At 39.9% G+C, this 20,507-nt stretch overlaps 1 protein-coding gene and 1 pseudogene across 1 annotated transcript; one reads left to right on the top strand and one right to left on the bottom strand.

The window, feature by feature from the left end:
• LOC143137593 (uncharacterized) overlaps positions 1-20,507 on the top strand; it is a 288,160-nt pseudogene that overhangs the window by 106,985 nt on the left and 160,668 nt on the right.
• Positions 3,078-4,769, bottom strand: LOC143140174 (uncharacterized). Its single transcript, XM_076301335.1, has 3 exons — positions 4,496-4,769; positions 3,917-4,375; positions 3,078-3,853 (listed from the first exon to the last, which is right to left on the bottom strand). The coding sequence occupies exons 1-3, from the start codon at positions 4,767-4,769 to the stop codon at positions 3,078-3,080; spliced, it is 1,509 nt and encodes a 502-aa protein (XP_076157450.1).

Raw genomic sequence — 20,507 nt, 5'->3', positions numbered from 1 at the left:
TGTGAAACGCATATGTGGGTTTTATTGAAGAAAGCCATGAGCGTCTCTCTCGCACGGTAAAGGTGTTGGAAACGGCCAATATACTCCTCTATGCGGGCAATAGATGGCACGGGCATGTCACCTGTTATTGTGTTTTTTTTTGTTAGACCTACCAAGCACACGTCCATGTTTAAATTAAGGTTAGGCTACTGGATCATTTAAAACAAAACCAAATTGTCCGCACTGTTGCTGAAAGCGTTGGATATGTCGCTCTTGTATTGCAATTTGGCCAAATCCAAATGCGTCCTGTGAAACGCCCGTGGGTTGCATTGAAGAAAGCCATGAGCGTCTCTCTCGCACGATGAGGGTTTTGAAAATGACCAATCAAATCCTCTATGCAGGCAATAGATGGCATGGGCATGTCACATATTATTGTGTTTTTTGGCCAAGCCTAACAAGCACACATTCATGTTTAAATTAAGGTTACTGGATCATTTGAAACAAAAGCAAATTGTCCACGCTTTTACTGAAAGCGTAAGATATGTCGCCCTTGGATTGAAGGCCAAATCCGAAAGCGTCCTGTGAAACGTGGGTTGGATTGGAGAAAGCCATCTCTCTCTCGCACGGTAAAGGTATTGAAAACGGCCAATATACTCCTCTATGCGGGCAATAGATGGCACGGGCATTTCACCTGTTATTGTGGGGTTTTTTGTTAGACCTACCAAGCACACGTCCAGGTTTAAATTAAGGTTAGGCTACTGGATAATTTAAAACAAAACCAAATTGTCCGCACTGTTGCTGAAAGCGTCGGATATGTCGCCCTTGTATTGCAATTTGGCCAAATCCGAATGCGTCCTGTGAAACGCCCGTGGGTTGCATCGGAGAAAGCCATGAGCGTCTCTCTCGCACAATAAAGGTGTTAAAACGGCCAATAAACTCCTATATCAAAAACGATTAATGACCTCCTGTTTTAGCCAATCATCATGGAGGAAACATAACTCGTTGTTGCTCAAACCCTACGTCTGTGCAGTCGTTCAACATTGTGGTGAATTAATGACGAGTGAAGCCCAGAGCGTCTAATAACATCGCGGGTGGTTTTACGCTGAAGTTGGTTGAAAGCCATGAGCGTGCACCTACACGCGAAAGGGTGCTATATGCGTGGATAGAAAACGCCGAAGGACGTGACAAAACGGCCTTATATGACGCCCTGAGATGAGAACGGGTTGCCTTCTCAGGTCTCTGAATTCCTTTCACAGAACAGCCTTCTTGATCCAAATCAATCTGGGTTCAAGAGTGGCCACTCAACCGGAACAGCTCTGCTGTCCATAAGGAAAGCCTTAAATAAAGTGAGGGCGATCATCAGTACTCATTCTGCTTGACTTATCAGCTGACTTATCGGCTGCCTTTGACACAGTTAATCACAGCATCCTTCTCTCTGTACTCTCAAACATGGGAATCTCCAAATCTGCTCTCTTCGGTTTGAATCCTACCTCACAGGACACTTTAACGTATCCTGGCTTCAACAACTGTATGCACCTCACCATCTCACCATCTACTCCAGTGTTTTTCCACCACTGTGCCGGGGCACACTAGTGTGCCGTGAGAGATCATCAGGTGTGCCGCAGAAAATTGCCCAAATGTCACTCACTGGTCCAGAAAAGCAACTGTTGCATCAATGAATTTACAACCACATGCTCTCATTGATTGTATGATTGCACTATTTGCGGTATGCAGGCATTGTAAAACGGGGGCCCCATATCCAGTATTCACAGAATCATCACATATCCAGTTCAAAACAACAACTAAATTAGATATAGTCACCTACAAATGAAACAGAGGGCGCTTGTTTTATTGAGCAGGTCTTGCATAGAAGCCATAATAAGGTAGCCTGACGAGCCAAACCCACATTAAAATGTAGGGTCTGGGCACTCACCATTCGCAGTGTTCAGTCCTAGGGGCGGGATAATCAGTTGTCTTTCAAATTCCCCCTGCACGCATTAGGACAGTGCTATGAGTCCCAGGCGTTTCCCACCAGCGGAGCTAGTTGGCTAGTTCAAACTTTTGCCAACTTAATAAAAGCTTAACTCGTGTTTTGCCAACTTAATAAAAGCTTAACTCGTGTCACACTGTTTGCCAACAGCAATATCCATCTGATTTGTTTTCAAGTAGCAGGGAATTCAAGCCAAACCGTTGCAGATCTGCCATTAATCATTATGTTAAGCCCGCCTAACGACTAGATACACGATTTGATTGGCCTGATAGAAGTTTCATTTTTCGAGATCACAAGCCAATGGAGAGTTGCTAGACTAGCCCTGGCAGCAAATGTAATTTGCTGCTGCTAGGGTGCGTCTAGATTTCTAGGCTAGTAATAAGGCCATATCCGTGTATTATTTGACATTTTAGGCTATGGTATGTTTATTTTTTCTTCGCACAGGATGTTAGTGTGCCGTGGGACATTTTAAGTGTCAAAAGTGTGCCGTGGTACAAAAAAGGTTGAAAAACACTGATCTACTCCACCTCTTTGGGACAGATATAGTGATCCTTGATGACTAGGGGCACTATCATTAGCAACACTTTCTACATACTATCTACATATCAATCTTCATCAACATGGACATTGTTGGTGTAATGAACTGAAAGAAATCCATTATAACATATGATTGGATATATTTGTGTAATGAACAACCTTGTAATGCTAGTACAGTGGATTGTTTACAACATCAAAATGCTATTTTGTGCTATTATCGTTTGACTGAAGAAGCAATTTCAGATAAATGAGTGGATTTATTCAAAAAGCCATTATGAGACATCTTGTCGCTGAGATATTCATGCAGTGTTGTACATTTTCAAAACATTAATTTACAATAATTACAATAAGGAGAATAGCATTTTAAAACTCAGTTATTATCAAAGCAACTTTCATGATGAATGTTGATTTGACATGTTTGTTGTAGTTTTTTCCAGGATGCCTAACATTCCGCTAATTGCTAAACAACAAAAAAGATTACTTTAAGTGATGTTTCTTATCATTTGTGATAAATTCTAGAAAATGTAATGTTTTCCTTTAAAAATCAGATGATGAGCCTCTTTTTGTCAATTTAGTGTTTGCATTGTTTCAGTCGAGTGTGGACTTTCTCATGCGTCTTAAGATGTGAGCTACAACTGAAACTCTTCCCACATGTAGCACACTGGTATGGCTTTTCTCCTGTATGTGTACGCTGATGCTGAATGAGATGTGAGTTACGAGCGAAACTCTTCCCACATGTAGCACACTGATATGGCTTTTCTCCTGTATGTGTGCGCTGATGCTTTATGACATCTGACCTATCCCTGAAACTCTTGCCACATGTAGCACACTGATATTGCTTTTCTCCTGTGTGGATACTCTGGTGTGCCTTGAGATTACACAGTTGGCTAAAGACCTTTCCGCAGTCAGTGCACTGGTGTGGTTTTTCTCCTGTATGTGTGCGCTGATGCACATTGAAAGCTGATTTCTCCCTGAAACTCTTCCCACATGTACTACAGTGATATGGCTTTTCCCCAGTATGGATCCTCTTGTGTGTCTTGAGGCTAGATATTTGACTAAAGGCCTTTCCACAGTCAGTGCACTGATATGGCTTTTCTCCTGTATGCGTACGCTGATGCACAGTGAAAGCTGAGCCCCCCCTGAAACTCTTCCCACATACATTGCAATGATATGGCATGTGTTCTGTGTGGATCCTCTGGTGTTTCTTGAGGCTAGACATTTGACTAAATGCCTTTCCACAGTCGGTGCACTGATATGGCTTTTCTCCAGTATGGATCCTCTGGTGAGTCTTGAGAGAATCCATCCTAGTGAAGGTCTTTCCGCACTGAGGACATGGATAGACCTTTTCTCCATGTATCAACTGATGGACTGTGAGAGCTGATCTCTCCCTGAAACTCTTCCCACATGCACTGCACTGATATGGCTTTTCCCCAGTATGAATCCTCTGGTGTACCTTGAGAGAAGATTTTTGTCTAAAGGCCTTTCCACAGTCAGTGCACTGATATGGCTTTTCTCCACTGTGAATCCTCTGGTGAGTTTTGAGATAATCTTTTTGTCTAAAGGCCTTTCCACAGTCAGTGCACTGATATGGCTTTTCTCCAGTATGGATCATCTGGTGAGTCTTGAGATGATACATCCTAGTGAAGGTCTTCCCACAATGAGGACATGGATAGAGCTTTTCTCCCTTATGTGTCAACTGATGGACAGTGAGACCCAAACTCTCACTGAAACTCTTCCCGCACACACTCCTTTCTCCTGAGTGGATGCTCCAGTGTGCCTTGAGATGACTCATCTTATGAAAGCTCTTTCCACATTCATTACAATGGTGTTCAATTTCCCCAGCATGGCTCATCATATCTGTGTTGATTTCTAGGTGATGTGCAAGAGAAGGACAAGAAAAACATTTATTGTTGTTGTTGTTGTTATTAGAATGTATGCTTGTTTTTGCTTCAATATTTCCACAAGACAAAACACTGATGAGTAACTTACCCATAGGCGAAGAGTCAATGTGGCCATGCTCTCTTAAATCAAACTCTTCCTCCTCTTTAATATCCATCAGTTCAGATTTTTCTTCTTTGCAGTTAAATGTTGGTGATGTGTGTGTTTCAGTATTGTAGTCATGATGCAGTCCAGGCTTTTCTTTTCCTTTCTGAACTGCAAACAGAAACTCCTGAAGGAAGTCATCAAACTTTTCTTCTTTTATCTTCTTCACTGGCATAGGCAGCAGTGTTGGTTCTGTAAATCCTGACATTTCAAACTCCATTTCTGTGCTGTGAAACAAATTCAGTATTACTTTTGAATCTCATATGTAATTTACAAATACAATTGAGGGATTAAATTAAATAAAAGAAAATACAATATAGTTGCACTGTTAATTGAATATAGATATAGTGTATATGCTCAGAGTAACCCAGAGCCTACCTTTGAACAGGTGAGTTCAGACATCTGACTCCACTAGGTGGTGTTTATATAATGCCTCTTCTCTCTGACTCACTAGGTCCATCTAACCAATCAGTGACAGGAACCTTTATGATGCAAATCAGACTGATAGGGCATCAAGTGGGCGTGGCCATAGATGCACTTGCAGACACTCCACAAAGGAGGGTAGGTGGGGTAATTAATACTCCACAAAGGAGGGTAGGTGGGGGTGATGAACACTTCACAAAGGAGGGTAGGTGGGGTAATTAATACTCCACATAGGAGGGTAGGTGGGGTAATTAATACTCCACATAGGAGGGTAGGTGGGGTAATTAATACTCCACAAAGGAGGGTAGGTGGGGTAATTAATACTCCACATAGGAGGGTAGGTGGGGTAATTAATACTCCACAAAGGAGGGTAGGTGGGGTAATTAATACTCCACAAAGGAGGGTAGGTGGGGGTGATGAACACTCCACAAAAGAGGGTAGGTGGGGTAATTAATACTCCACAAAGGAGGGTAGGTGGGGGTGATGAACACTCCACAAAGGAGGGTAGGTGGGGTAATTAATACTCCACATAGGAGGGTAGGTGAGGTAATTACATTGGTAAGTTAATATTTTGTCCTGTGGAAATATTGAAGCAAAAACAATCATAAAAATTACAAGTGTTTCAAATAGTTTTTTGTCCTTCTCTTGCAAATCATCAAGAAATATATACAGATGAAATGAGACATGCGGCAGAAATTGATCATTCCAGTGACTGTGGAAAGGCCTGTATTCAAATGTCTAGTCTCAAGAAAGTGTTTCAGTTATAGCTCAAATCTCAGTCAACATCAGCACACACATACAAGAAAAAAGCCATAACAGTGCACTACATGTGGGAAGAGTTTTTTACTGTACTACCATCTCACTAGACACCAATGACCACACTGCAACAGACTGAAGGTATATCTGTGCACTATATGTGGGGAGAGTTTCATGATGAATTATCAAGACAACAACAATCACTTATGGGACTAAAACCATATCTGTGTATCACATGTGGGGAGAGTTTCATCTTGTAAGACACCAACAGTCACATATGGGACTAAAACCATATTTGTGTACCACATGTGGGGAGAGTTTCAGTCACAGCTCAATTCTTTAGGACCATCAGAAATGACATACAGTAGTCAAACATTAGAAATGTATTTGTTTATGAAATCAGAGCTCATGTATTGACACCTATATTCAGCAAATACAAGAGGAAGAGTAAGTACCACATCATCCAGATGCCTGTGGTTGCCTTCCATGATCTGATGATTAAAATGTTCAACAGCAACAACCAGAGAGCTTTTATTCAAATGTGTGATATTACAGGAAATGTCATATTGTGGTAAATACACTACATGCCTTGTTTTACTATCTCCATGAGTTGGTAAATCATACTGCCGGTTTGAAGGAATCATTTTTATTTATATGGCATGGCTTGCTCAGATGAATGTTTAAAAGATAAAATAACTAAAGGCTAAATGTTGATGATTTTAATTTTGCCTGAGGCCACATATATGTTTGTAAATGTGGTACCATACTTTTACTTTAGGAGTTTGTTTTCAGAAACATATACTAAATATATTCAGGCAAAAACTGCATGTGCCCCTAAAATAACCTCATGAATGGAAAAATAACACTAATATCAAGCAGGAAAAAGCTTTAAGGAAGAATGGAGCCTAACCTCCTTTCAGTCAAGTTGTCCACCTGAGGACCATCAAATGTGTCATCTAGCCAATTGCTCTACAACAAGGTTAAGTGGGGGTAGGGTGGAGGGGTGACATTAAAAGTGATCAATTAGATGGAGGTTAAGTGGGGGTAGGGTGGAGGGGTGACATTAAAAGTGATCAATTAGAAGGTGTTGGGTTTCCATCTTTTTTCAAGCTTTTCGTGCTTGGTGTCTGTGCTATTTGCTCCATTTAAAGTCATATAAGATCATTTTATGGGCACATGCAGTCTTTGTCTGTGTGTGTTTCTGAAATCATACAGTAAAAATATGATACCACGTCTACAAATATGAATGAGGCCTCAAGCTAAAATAAGTTAATGAACTTAATTTTGTTGCAATTTCACAGAGTGCATTATAATGTCCCCAACTATTTAAGACATTTAGTCCAGTTAATCTTGAAATCTTTTACCTTTATTATTAAACATGTACAATGAATCATTTGAATCAGGCCATCTGCCCAAAACACTATGTGAAACCTCCATCTCATTAATACTAAAGAAAGGTAAAGACCCCCAGTCATGTGGCTCATTTCGTCCTGTGTCTCTTCTATCAGTTGATTTCAAGATCTTAGCTAAGGTTCTGGCCACACGTCTAGAATCTGTACTACCACACATTATTTCTACAGACCAAACTGGATTTATTAAAAATAGATTCTCTTTCTCTAACATACGTTGACTTCTAAATATAATTTACCACCCCTCACAGTCTCCAATACCTGAAATTGTACTCTCTTTAGATGCCGAAAAGGCATTTGATAGGGTGGAGTGGAGCTACTTGTTTTATGCGTTAAAAAAGTTTGGCTTTGGGGATACATTTATATCCTGGGTTAAGCTATTATATACAGATCCTGCTTCTTCAGTACGCACAAACAACATTTCCTCCGAACTATTTCCAGTCTCTCGCTGCACGCGTCAGGGTTGTCCTCAGTCGCCTTTGTTGTTTGCGCTTGTAATTGAGCCATTAGCATTAGCGTTGCGCCAGACGCCGCAACTGACTGGGATCTTCAGAGGTGGTCAAGAACACAGGGTTTCCCTATATGCAGACAATCTTCTGCTTTACATTTCTGACCCCCTCCTCTCCCTGCCATCAGCCCTTAATATATTTGACACATTTGGTAAGATCTCTGGGTACAAAATTAACCTGTCTAGGAATGAGATATTCCCAGTAAACAGATCAGCTTGTACACTCTCATTTAATACCTTCCCCTTCAAAGTAACTCGTAAATTTATCTACCTGGGAATTACTGTGCCGGAAGATTTTTCGACACTTTTTAAAGAGAACTTTCCTCCTCTCATGACAAGGGTTGAGCAGCTCTTAGAATGCTGGGGCCAACTTCCATTGTCTGTTGCAGGCCGAAATAACTCAATTAAAATGTCTATACTCCCAAAATTCACATATCTTTTTCAAAATATTCCCGTCTTCATCCCAAAGTCCTATTTTCGTAAACTGGATGGAACTATTTCATCATTTATCTGGACTCATAAACCTGCCAGAGCTCGGAGGAGTTTCTTAACGCGACCCAAGTGCTCCGGTGGCATGGCTCTCTCTGATTTCTTATTTTACTACTGGGCCTGTAACACTCGCTCCATAATACACTGGTTATTTGAGGACCCTGGAGCAGATGCTCTGTCTTGGCAGTCTATTGAATCCCATTCTTGTCAATCATCTTCACTGGCTGCTCTTGTTTACGCCCCTCTCTCCTCGTCCTTTGCGGCTCACACAACAAATGTGTTAGTTAGATCCACCCTGAAAATATGGAATCAGCTAAGAAAGCACTTTGGATGGCAGTCTTTTTCATTTAAGTCTCCTGTCCATGCTAATCATTAATTCAATGGATAAGGCCTTTCTTATTTGGAGCAACGCAGGTATTAAACAAATCTATAATCTCTATCATAATGGAACTTTTGTCTCCTTTCAACATTTGTGCGATAACTTCAATATCCCAAAAAGCCACTTTTTTCGCTTTCTTCAAATTCGTGACTTCACTAGGAATATCTCCTCAGCATTTCCAAATCAACCCCAATGCACCCCCTATGATCATATACTTGATCAACCTCCATCATTTAAGGGAATTATATCAGCCATATATAGCAAACTGATGGCACTCTCACAGTCTACTCTTTCTGATGTAAAATCTCAGTGGGAAGGGGAGCTGGGGGAGCCTATCCCCGAGGCATCTTGGGAGGCCGCCTTAAGCAGAGTACATAACTCATCAGTTTGTGCAAGGCATGGACTATTACAATTTAAGATTGTACATCGCATACATTGGACTAAACTCAGATTATCCAAAAGGTTCTCAGATGTAGATCCACTATGTGATCGATGTAAATGCCACCCGGCATCACATACCCACATGTTCTGGTCTTGCTCAAAGCTGGACTACTACTGGACTTCTATCTTTAACACTATTTCAGGCTTCCTGGGTCAATCGGTCTCACCATGTTCTGTTACTGGGTTATTTGGTATTATGCTCGAGTCCAGTAAGCTAACTAAGGCACAGTCTGACAGCGTTGCCTTCCTCACCCTCGTCGCTAGAAGGCTGATTTTGATCAAATGGAAAGACAGCAAACCCCCAACTTTTACACACTGGATCAAAGATACCCTTTATTTTCTTAAACTTGAAAGAATTAGATACTCTTTGAAAGGATCAGCAAATAAGTAAAATAAAATATGGGGACCTTTCTTAGACTATGTTAGGGAACAAATCACATTGCCTGACTCCCAGTAGAATGAGCAGAGACATGCTTTATATTTTATTTTATATAGGAGGTGTATAGAAGCTCCGTAATGTATAAGGCAGGGTGATTCTCATGAAGCTGTGGTTAACATGTCCAGGTTCTATTTTCCGAAAACAATATTTTATTAATAGTAACTATGATGTTTTCTACAAAGACAGTAAAGAATACTATAGGGACAGATGTTTTTTACTATCATTATAATACTATTTCATAGCAATTTAACCAAAAATCACAGTGAATTCTCATTACCGAAATGTGTCCGGATCCATTATTCTATTGTTTGTTTTAATTTCATGAAAAATCCTTTTTACATAAATTGAAGAAGATTATGCAAAGTTGTGTAAAAATGTCTATATTTATGGTTAATATTTATATTTATGATATTTTGCAAAAGGAAAGGTTACATTTATTATAAAAATATTGTGTCCACACTAAATGTTCCTCATTACCGTAATGCGACTTGCCTGCCTATAAAAAGTACACTGTTCCATTAAATTAACAAGCAGACCCATGATGCATCACTTGGGACAAAAGGTTTAAAACGGAGTCAAGTTCAGTTGTTTTCTCTTCTCTCACATCATGATATTTGTGTAAATGTCATAGAATCTTTATTCTGTTGTTGATTATCATTACCGATATGCTGCGATACTCAATGCTTTTAAAAAATATTTGAAATTATATTTTATGATGATAAAGACAATATAAGACTTTAATATTTTGTAAAGGTTAAGGTTACATAGCTTGCTAGCATTTTGTGTTATTTGCCAACTTAGTCAAGGACATCTCATTACTGTTACTCCAATTTCTCATTACCACGCATTTTAAAGGGTAATAACGGTAATGAGAAGCTGAGTTGCGGTAATGATGTGGTGATTATCTTGATATAAGATGACCCGTCCCCTTTATTAGTCAGGTTCACCTAACATCTAGTGTTCTCTCTACTAACTTTTTTCTCAGCCCGTTGTTAAAAGGCATTAAAACAGTTGATGTGATACCGCTTTGTGATTCCGCTTTGTCCTCCCCAGATGATAATTTTTTCAAGCGTAGCCTATTTCATGTTAAATCTGTTTTATCTACAGTTTTGCCCGGTCCCTTGATATAATTTTGCCCCGATTGTCTGGTCTGCTCTGTACTGGCTCTGTGTTTTTGACTGTGGATTCTGTCTCATTTTTTGGTGCCAAGTTTACTTGCATGGCATACCACAACACAGGCATTATAGACCAATGATAGTGTTTTAATCAGTTGCTTGTGTTTTTTTTCTATCTCTTGTCAATCAGTAATGTCATGTTTTCTTCTTCTTTTAACTACCATTGGTTTTCACCATGGCAATGGAGGTAATTATGAGGGCACCATAATGGGTTGTCAAATTGGTTGTTGGAGGCAGTAAAAGGTGCAGGATGGCACTCAGATACCTCCCATCTGAGCCTATGTGGCCATACTGAGCCTATGTGGGCACTCAGATACCTCCCATCTGAGCCTATAGGTGACATGACCAATGTACCTGTGGCCATGTATCTGTCGGCTCCATGTACCCGTAGGCCAAGTTGAATGATAAAATGGATAACAAGGACATAACTTAGCAAATGTACAGGTGTATCTATTAGGAGAGGGAAACTAGTGGAAGAAAAGTTGTATATTGATGGCGAGGTGATTCCGTCTATTGTGAAAAACATGACGAATTTAGGGAGGTGGTACAATGTTGTTGGGCAGGTGCAGAAAAGAAGAAAAGAGTTTGGTCTTGGTACCAGTTGGAAAGTGTGGGGTACTGTAAGTCTACAGCACAGGAGGAGACAGATGGTAACCAGCTTATTTTGAGAACAAGAGGAGCAAACTAGACGTTCAACAGCAATTCCTCAAGCAAAACAAGGAAAATGGATGAACTGGCATGATGTGGAGAAGAAGATCAACTGAGAGCTAGGGCCATGGATGCTACGGCAATTGGAGAGACATATGGGTCAGGGATGGGACTGCTTTGAGAACAGACATTTTTTTGGATAGTAAGCACATTGTCTACTTTATTGCGCTAACTATTCTCTTTTGATGATGTGATGGAGAAAGCCTTTGAAAGTTAAAGTATGCAGAACTGGTTTCAGAGGTAAGGGAAGGTGGCTGACAAGCAGACACAGTGAAGATAGGTGTTTGAGGCTTTGTAAGTCAACCACAACATTTCTGTTAGATTTTAGTATTCAAATATGGTCACTGAAAGGAGCTGAAAAAGGAAGTCAGTGGCCATGACTGAGGCCCTCATAGCAACCTGAATTGACTCTGAGATGTGTTAAATCTTGCTGCTGTGTTTCTAGAGTGGTAGTTGTTGGTGCCCACTCTAGGGCTTGAGGTTTGTCTGGTTATGTTGCTGATTGGATCATAAACAGCCACAGCAATGAACAGGAATGCCCAAAGAATTTGTTGGTATTGTTGGTAGAGAACCAATCAGGAGTGTGGAGGAGGGTGGATCTGGGAAGCCAGACACCACTGTTGAGCATTCTGGAGGTGTCATGGGTTCTAATTCAACAAAACACAGATGAAGGAAGGTATCTGCTTGTAAGCCCAGTGAAATGCTCTCGAAAGCTACTCTTTTGGTGATGTTTTTTGCCCACAAAGGTTGCTTTGTTGGTGATTTTTTGGATGGTAAAAGTGCTTGGTTGTTGACTGGCCACTCTGGTAAATCCCCTTCCTGTGACACTAGCAATTTAACACCTCTCCTGTGTGTATCTGAAATTCATTTGGTAAAATGAAATCATTCTCATTACCGTAACATACATTCTCATCCTCCGTAACAGACTTTTCATTACCGTAATGCATACAAATGCATAGATATTGTAAAGATGTTATTTCTTAGAGACAAACATTTCTTCATTTTGTTATAATATGTTCCTTAACTGTGCCCCACGAGTGGGTTTTGTTCAAAATATATCTATAACAAAGAGATTATTTGAAAAATTGAACTCTACAATACACATTGTATTTCGGTAATGAGAGTTAATTCATTTCAAATGGAATTTAAAATATATAAAATATACATTTTGATGTGCAGTACTGTTCATTTAATGTACTTATTTGTGTAAATGAAAAAAAAAATCTAAAAATAGTTTTCTTACTAATGGTCTCCATTTGTCATTTACCATATCGGTAATGAGAATTATTCTGGATCTTGCTACATTAACATTGAAATAAAGTGATATTAAATTGTTTTACTATAATACTTTTATCACAAAATAAAAGTTCACATTCTATTCAGCCACTTAAATAAAAAAATCAATCAAATGAGGTAGATAATATTTTGATGTCAGTTTGACAGGCTTCGTGAGATTCACCCGGCAGCAGTGTTAACCTTACTGCAGTGATGGTTCTGTAGACAGTGGTCACTCCCTTCCCTTCTCCTTTTTGTGTGATTTTTTTTTGTACTTGTCCTCCTTATTTACGGAGCCCGTGAGGTGACATGAAAAAAAAAAAACCGAAGGTAAAAAAAAAAAAAAAAATGAGAAAAGGTATGTACTTGGGACAAACACTGACTAGGTTTGCGAGATCTTGAGTTTCTTTTGCGAGATCTTGACTTTCTTTTGCGAGATCTTGACTTTCTTTGCCAGTCTCGCAAATCCATCAATGCATTATGAGAACCACTAGAAATGTTCCGGAGAGCTTTAGCCACTGGAATTAGGTTGCAGTTCCTTATTTTGGCATCTGCGTTGGTCTGAGGTTGCGTTCCACACTGACTGACAAGCCAACCTCAGGGTGCGATTTGTGAAAAAAGCCGAGGGAGGGCGGGGGCGTCATCGCTCCTACACATCACTCCATCCTAAACCTCGATTTCAATAGTCAATTTGATTTCAGAGGCTTTAAAAATATGAAGTTTTGTTTCCCTTTCTTTAACTTGTTTAGCTGTATTCTCCAGTGCAGTGAACAAGCCGCTGCATTCTGCAGTGAGTCAAGACCAGAAGTTAACGTTACCGGCACACACGCACAGTGATAGTCTTTTGATTTTAGACATGGCCGGTTCTACGTTATTCTGTGCCGGGGAGCAACACGCCCACGACCGCAACAGCCATTATGGTCTAGGTATACGCACGCAACATAGGCGAGCATAGGCTACCAGGAGAAACATCAAGCAATTCAGATCAATTAGTTAAAATAATATAGATGAACCATACAATTGCAAGCGACCATGCCACAGCGGGCTACTGTATTAATGTCATCATTGTCCTACCGTATCCTCGAACTCGTCTATTGCCCGAATGTGAAGCCAAGAACCATAGGCCTACCTTATTTGCGTTCTCTCCCTCCTTTTTTGTATTTTGCAGTAGGATTGTCCGGTGGTCAAGCTGTTGCTTCAATTTGTGTTTTAATTTATGCAACGCACCGATGCTGGGTTCATGCAGTTTTGCGCAAGTTTAAAATGTTTACATGTCATGAATGTAACATGCCTATGATAAGGCATTGAAGTTGTCCAATATGGTCAATCAATTGTGTTTCATGTGACGCACTGAAGCTACATTCATTGTTTTGCTCCAGTTGGAAATGTTTTTGCGTAATTTGTCAGCTATGATCAAATGCCTTCAATAAATTCCACATAAATATAACATGCCTATGATTAATGTTTGTATGGCCACCCATTTGAACATTTCTGGCTACGCTACCGAGAACAGAATCTCTCAATCTCACATCTTGACAGGTCACGTCTAACGTAGCCTACTACTCCCCACGGGGGAGGGGTAGCCTAACTTTTGATACATTTTTAAAAATAAATCGTTATCAGCCAATAGGGAAACTGCCAGAAACAACAAGCAACAACGCTTTAAGCTGGTAAGTGAGACACATCGATGAATGCACACTTAATGCAGAATCACCACAGAAAGCATTTATTTGATTATTTATTTTTCTGCCCCCCCCTCCAGACCGGGCCGGTGCTGTTGCTCCCGTTGCTTCCCGTTGCGTCTCTTTCAGTGATTTCGCCGACAATGACACTGCAGCCTGGCCTGCATTTATGCGCGAAGCCCGTTAGTTTTGCTCTTGTTCGCCACATGCTGGCAAAACAAGGCACTGCAACGTAATTTCAGTGACTGAAGCTCTCCAGAACGTTTGTGGTTCTGCATTGATGGATTTGCGAGATCTCGCAAAAGAAAGTCAATATCTCGCAAAAGAAACTCGAGATCTCGCAAAAGAAAGTCAATATCTCGCAAAAGAAACTCGAGATCTCGCAAAACAAACTCAATATCTCGCAAAAGAAAGTCAATATCTCGCAAATATCTCGCAAACCGCTTAACACACAGACATGTTGAAATAACCGTTGTGTAAAAAATGTTTAAAAATGTATTTTTCTCTCTGTGACATCACAAGGGGGCTCATTTAGAAGGGTCGTAAAGAAATCAGGTGTGGCTTCATGCCGGTTCCAGCGCCGACAAGAGTGGCAGCATGTTGAGGTAACTCTGTGTCTTTGTGTTTTTCTTGTATTTCCCCTTTGGGATCAATAGAGTATCTATCTATCTATCTATCTATCTATCTATCTATCTATCTATCTATCTATCTATCTATCTATCTATCTTCTTAGCATACAATCTGGCGCTCCCTAAACTACAAATCCTTAAATGAATCGTTTTGGACCACACTGTCAGTTATCCTATGAATGGTTATAATATGTATACTTGTACTTCAGGACTTCAGGACCTGTACTTCAGGACCAATGGCAGGGTAATCAGCAAGTATCATATGAATAGTATCCAGTCTACCTGTCTGTCTCTCATTATACAATATTAGCACCTGTACTTCAGGAACAATGGCTGGGTAATCAGCAGGTATCATATGAATAGTTATAGTATTAGCACCACAATTGCATAAAATTACTCCATTCAATCATGAATTTTGTTCATTAGTATTGCTTGTTTTTCAAATGTTCATCTGAATAATATCATACATTTTAATAAAAAACATCTGGTTGCTTCGTTTGAACATTGTCAAACTTTAATACGATTAATGCAATGCCACAATCACAGATGAATGTGTAGTACTTTAATAAAGACCTCACCAGGAGATACATCAAAAACAAACTGCATCATTCTGGTCCAGGATGATGTACTACTAGTATGAATATTACTGTTCTTTATAAACACACAACTGACAGATTGAAACATTCTTCATCTTGCATGAGCTGAATATACGTGTCTGTACATGAGTTCTGATTTCATAAAAATACACACTGTCAATTTAACATTTCTAATTTTAAACTCCAGTATGCAATTTCTGATGGTTTTTAAGATGTGAGCTACGACTGAAACTCTGAAGTGCACTGATATGGCTTTTCTCCTGTATGTGTGCGTTGATGGTTTGTAACCTCTGCCTTAGTCCTGAAACTTTTCCCACATGTAGAATATGTGATTGTGTAATGAACCACCTTGTAATGCTAGTACAGTGGATTGTTTACACAGTGAAAACATCAAAATTATATTTTGTGCTATTATCGTTTGACTGAAGTAGCAATTTCAGATAAGTGGATTTATTCAAAAAGCCATTATGAGACATCTTGTCGCTGAGATATTCATGCAGTGTTGTACATTTTCAAAACATTAATTTACAATGATTACAATAAGGAGAATAGCATTTTAAAACTCAGTTATTATCAAAGCAACTTTCATAATGAATGTTGATCTGACATGTTTGTTGTAGTTTTCTCCAGGATGCCTGACATTCTGTTAATTGTTAAACAACAAAAAAGTTTACTTTAAGTGATGTTTCATTTCATTTGTGATAAATTCTAGAAAATGTGATGTTTTCCTTTAAAAATCAGATGATGAGCCTCTTTTTGTCAATTTAGTGTTTGCATTGTTTCAGTCGAGTGTGGACTTTCTCATGTCTCTTAAGATGGGAGCTACAACTGAAACTCTTCCCACATGTAGCACACTGGTATGGCTTTTCTCCTGTATGTGTGCGCTGATGCTGAATGAGATGTGAGTTACGAGCGAAACTCTTCCCACATGTAGCACACTGATATGGCTTTTCTCCTGTATGTGTGCGCTGATGCCTTATGACATCTGATCTATCCCTGAAACTCTTGCCACATGTAGCACACTGATATTGCTTTTCTCCTGTGTGGATACTCTGGTGTGCCTTGAGATTGGATATTTGACTAAAGACCTTTCCGCAGTCAGTGCACTGATATGGCTTTTCTCCAGTATGGATCCTCTGGTGAGTCTTGAGATGATTCATCCTAGTGAAGGTCTTCCCACAATGAGGACATGGATAGAGCTTTTCTCCCTTATGTGTCAACTGATGGACAGTGAGACCCAAACTCTCACTGAAACTCTTCCCACACACACTCCTTTCTCCTGAGTGGATGCTCCAGTGTGCCTTGAGATGACTCATCTTATGAAAGCTCTTTCCACATTCATTACAATGGTGTTCAATTTCCCCAGCATGGCTCATCATATCTGTGTTGATTTCTAGGTGATGTGCAAGAGAAGGACAAGAAAAACATTTATTGTTGTTGTTGTTGTTATTATTATAATGTATGCTTGTTTTTGCTTCAATATTTCCACAAGACAAAACACTGATGAGTAACTTACCCATAGGCAAAGAGTCAATGTGGCCATGCTCTCTTAAATCAAACTCTTCCTCCTCTTTAATATCCATCAGTTCAGATTTTTCTTCTTTGCAGTTAAATGTTGGTGATGTGTGTGTTTCAGTATTGTAGTCATGATGCAGTCCAGGCTTTTCTTTTCCTTTCTGAACTGCAAACAGAAACTCCTGAAGGAAGTCATCAAACTTTTCTTCTTTTATCTTCTTCACTTGCATAGGCAGCAGTGTTGGTTCTGTAAATCCTGACATTTCAAACTCCATTTCTGTGCTGTGAAACAAATTCAGTATTACTTTTGAATCTCATATGTAATTTACAAATACAATTGAGGGATTAAATTAAATAAAAGAAAATACAATATAGTTGCACTGTTAATTGAATATAGATATAGTGTATATGCTCAGAGTAACCCAGAGCCTACCTTTGAACAGGTGAGTTCAAACATCTGACTCCACTAGGTGGTGTTTATATAATGCCTCTTCTCTCTGACTCACTAGGTCCATCTAACCAATCAGTGACAGGAACCTTTATGATGCAAATCAGACTGATAGGGCATCAAGTGGGTGTGGCAATAGATGCACTTGCAGACACTCCACAAAGGAGGGTAGGTGTGGTAATTAATACTCCACATAGGAGGGTAGGTGGGGTAATTACATTGGTAAGTTAATATTTTGTCCTGTGGAAATATTGAAGCAAAACCAATCATAAATTACAATAATAAAAATTACAAGTGTTTCAAATAGTTTTTTGTCCTTCTCTTGCAAATCATCAAGAAATATATACAGATGAAATGAGACATGCGGCAGAAATTGATCATTCCAGTGACTGTGGAAAGGCCTGTATTCAAACGCCTAGTCTCAAGAAAGTGTTTCAGTTATAGCTCAAATCTCAGTCAACATCAGCACACACATACAAGAAAAAAGCCATAACAGTGCACTACATGTGGGAAGAGTTTTTTACTGTACTACCATCTCACTAGACACCAATGACCACACTGCAACAGACTGAAGGTATATCTGTGCACTACATGTGGGGAGAGTTTCATGATGAATTATCAAGACAACAACAATCACTTACAGTATGGGACTAAAACCATATCTGTGCACCACATGTGGGGAGAGTTTCAGTCACAGCTCAATTCTAAGGACCACCAGAAATGACATACAGTAGTCAAACATTAGAAATGTATTTGTTTATGAAATCAGAGCTCATGTATTGACACCTATATTGAGCTAATACAAGATGAAGAGTAAGTAGCTCTGATGATTAAAATGTTCAACAGCAACAACCAGAGAGCTTTTATTCAAATGTGTGATATTACAGGAAATGTCCTATTGTGGTAAATACACTACATGCCTTGTTTTACTATTTCCATGAGTTGGTAAATCATACTGCCGTTTTGAAGGAATCATTTTTATTTATATGGCATGGCTTGCTCAGATGAATGTTTAAAAGATAAAATAACTAAAGGCTAAATGTTCATGCAAAACTGCATGTGCCCCTAAAATAACCTCATGAATGGAAAAATAACACTAATATGAAGCAGGAAAAAGCTTTAAGGAAGAATGGAGCCTAACCTCCTTTCAGTCAAGTTGTCCACCTGAGGACTATCAAATGTGTCATCTAGCCAATTGCTCTACAACGGAGGTTAAGTGGGGGTAGGGTGGAGGTGTGACATTAAAAGTGATCAATTAGATGGAGGTTAAGTGGGGGTAGGGTGGAGGGGTGACATTAAAAATGATCCATTAGATGGCGGTTAAGTGGGGAGGTGTGACATTAAAAGTGACCCATTAGATGGAGGTTAAGTGGGGGTAGGGTGGAGGGGTGACATTAAAACTGTAGAACTGTGGGCATTGGCAGCAATAGTGTTCCTGTCCACCCCTACCTTTCTGAAAGCAGTAGACATCACCCCGTATTTCTTGTACATCTTGAGAATCCTCTTGTAACGGGACAGCACTTGTGTCAGGATATAGGCTGCAAATCAAAGTACATACAATTAATGATATTTCTATAATTTGTTAATCTTTTGTGTGCCCAAAGTTCTGTGCACCAAACTGAGAGATGCAGAGAGAAAATGGCACAAATCTAAACTAACTGATGACATCAAAAAACTACCAGACACTCTTATCCTCCTTCTCAGGTCTCTGAATTCCTTTCACAGAACAGCCTTCTTGATCCAAATCAATCTGGGTTCAAGAGTGGCCACTCAACCGGAACGGCTCTGCTGTCCATAACGAAAGCCTTAAATGAAGTGAGGGCGATCATCAGTACTCATTCTGCTTGACTTATCGGCTGCCTTTGACACAGTTAATCACAGCATCCTTCTCTCTGTACTCTCAAACATGGGAATCTCCAAATCTGCTCTCTTCGGTTTGATTCCTACCTCACAGGACACTTGTTTAACGTATCCTGGCTTCAACAACTGTATGCACCTCACCATCTCACCACAGGGGTCTGTCAGGGCTCAGTGCTCGGCCCCCTTGTCTTTGTTATCTACTCCAGTGTTTTTCAACCACTGTGCCGGGGCACACTAGTGTGCCGTGAGAGATCATCAGGTGTGCCGCAGAAAATTGCCCAAATGTCACTCACTGGTCCAGAAAAGCAACTGTTGCATCAATGAATTTACAACCACATGCTCTCATTGATTGTATGATGGCACTATTTGCGGTATGCAGGCATTGTAAAACGGGGGCCCCATATCCAGTATTCACAGAATCATCACATATCCAGTTCAAAACAACAACTAAATTAGATATAGTCACCTACAAATGAAACAGAGGGCGCTTGTTTTATTGAGCAGGTCTTGCATAGAAGCCATAATAAGGTAGCCTGACGAGCCAAACCCACATTAAAATGTAGGGTCTGGGCACTCACCATTCGCAGTGTTCAGTCCTAGGGGCGGGATAATCAGTTGTCTTTCAAATTCCCCCTGCACGCAATAGGACAGTGCTATGAGTCCCAGGCGTTAGTTGGCTAGTTCAAACTTTTGCCAACTTAATAAAAGCTTAACTCGTGTTTTGCCAACTTAATAAAAGCTTAACTCTTGTCACACTGTTTGCCAACAGCAATATCCATCTGATTTGTTTTCAAGTAGCAGGGAATTCAAGCCAAACCGTTGCAGATCTGCCATTAATCATTATGTTAAGCCCGCCTAACGACTAGATACACGATTTGATTGGCCTGATAGAAGTTTAATTTTTCGAGATCACAAGCCAATGGAGAGTTGCTAGACTAGCCCTGGCAGCAAATGTAATTTGCTGCTGCTAGGATGCATCTAGATTTCTAGGCTAGTAATAAGGCCATATCCGTGTATTATTTGACATTTTAGGCTATGGTATGTTTATTTTTTCTTCACAAAGGATGTTAGTGTGCCGTGGGACATTTTAGGTGTCAAAAGTGTGCCGTGGTACAAAAAAGGTTGAAAAACACTGATCTACTCCACCTCTTTGGGACAGACATAGTGATCCTTGATGACTAGGGGCACTATCATTAGCAACACTTTCTACATACTATCTACATATC

The sequence above is a fragment of the Alosa pseudoharengus genome, unplaced genomic scaffold (assembly GCF_046254945.1).
Source record: "Alosa pseudoharengus isolate Yale_2024_CS ecotype anadromous, Long Island Sound unplaced genomic scaffold, YU_APseudo_1.1 YU_APseudo_1.1_scf_1, whole genome shotgun sequence".
Taxonomy (NCBI): Eukaryota; Metazoa; Chordata; class Actinopteri; order Clupeiformes; family Clupeidae; genus Alosa; species Alosa pseudoharengus.
Note: the sequence above shows the minus strand (reverse complement) of the source record. Positions and strands in the feature narration are given on the sequence as shown.

What these genes read in the sequence shown, in the direction of transcription:
- LOC143140174 (XM_076301335.1), bottom strand. Translation starts at nt 4,769, where the DNA reads ATGGAGTTTGAAATGTCAGGATTTACAGAACCAACACTGCTGCCTATG. An exon ending in CATTGACTCTTCGCCTATGG is followed by an intron (nt 4,376 to 4,495) that starts GTAAGTTACTCA and finishes CACATCACCTAG; the next exon opens with AAATCAACACAGATATGATG. An exon ending in GGAAAAGCCATATCAGTGCA is followed by an intron (nt 3,854 to 3,916) that starts GTGCATGTGGGA and finishes TGATACATGGAG; the next exon opens with AAAAGGTCTATCCATGTCCT.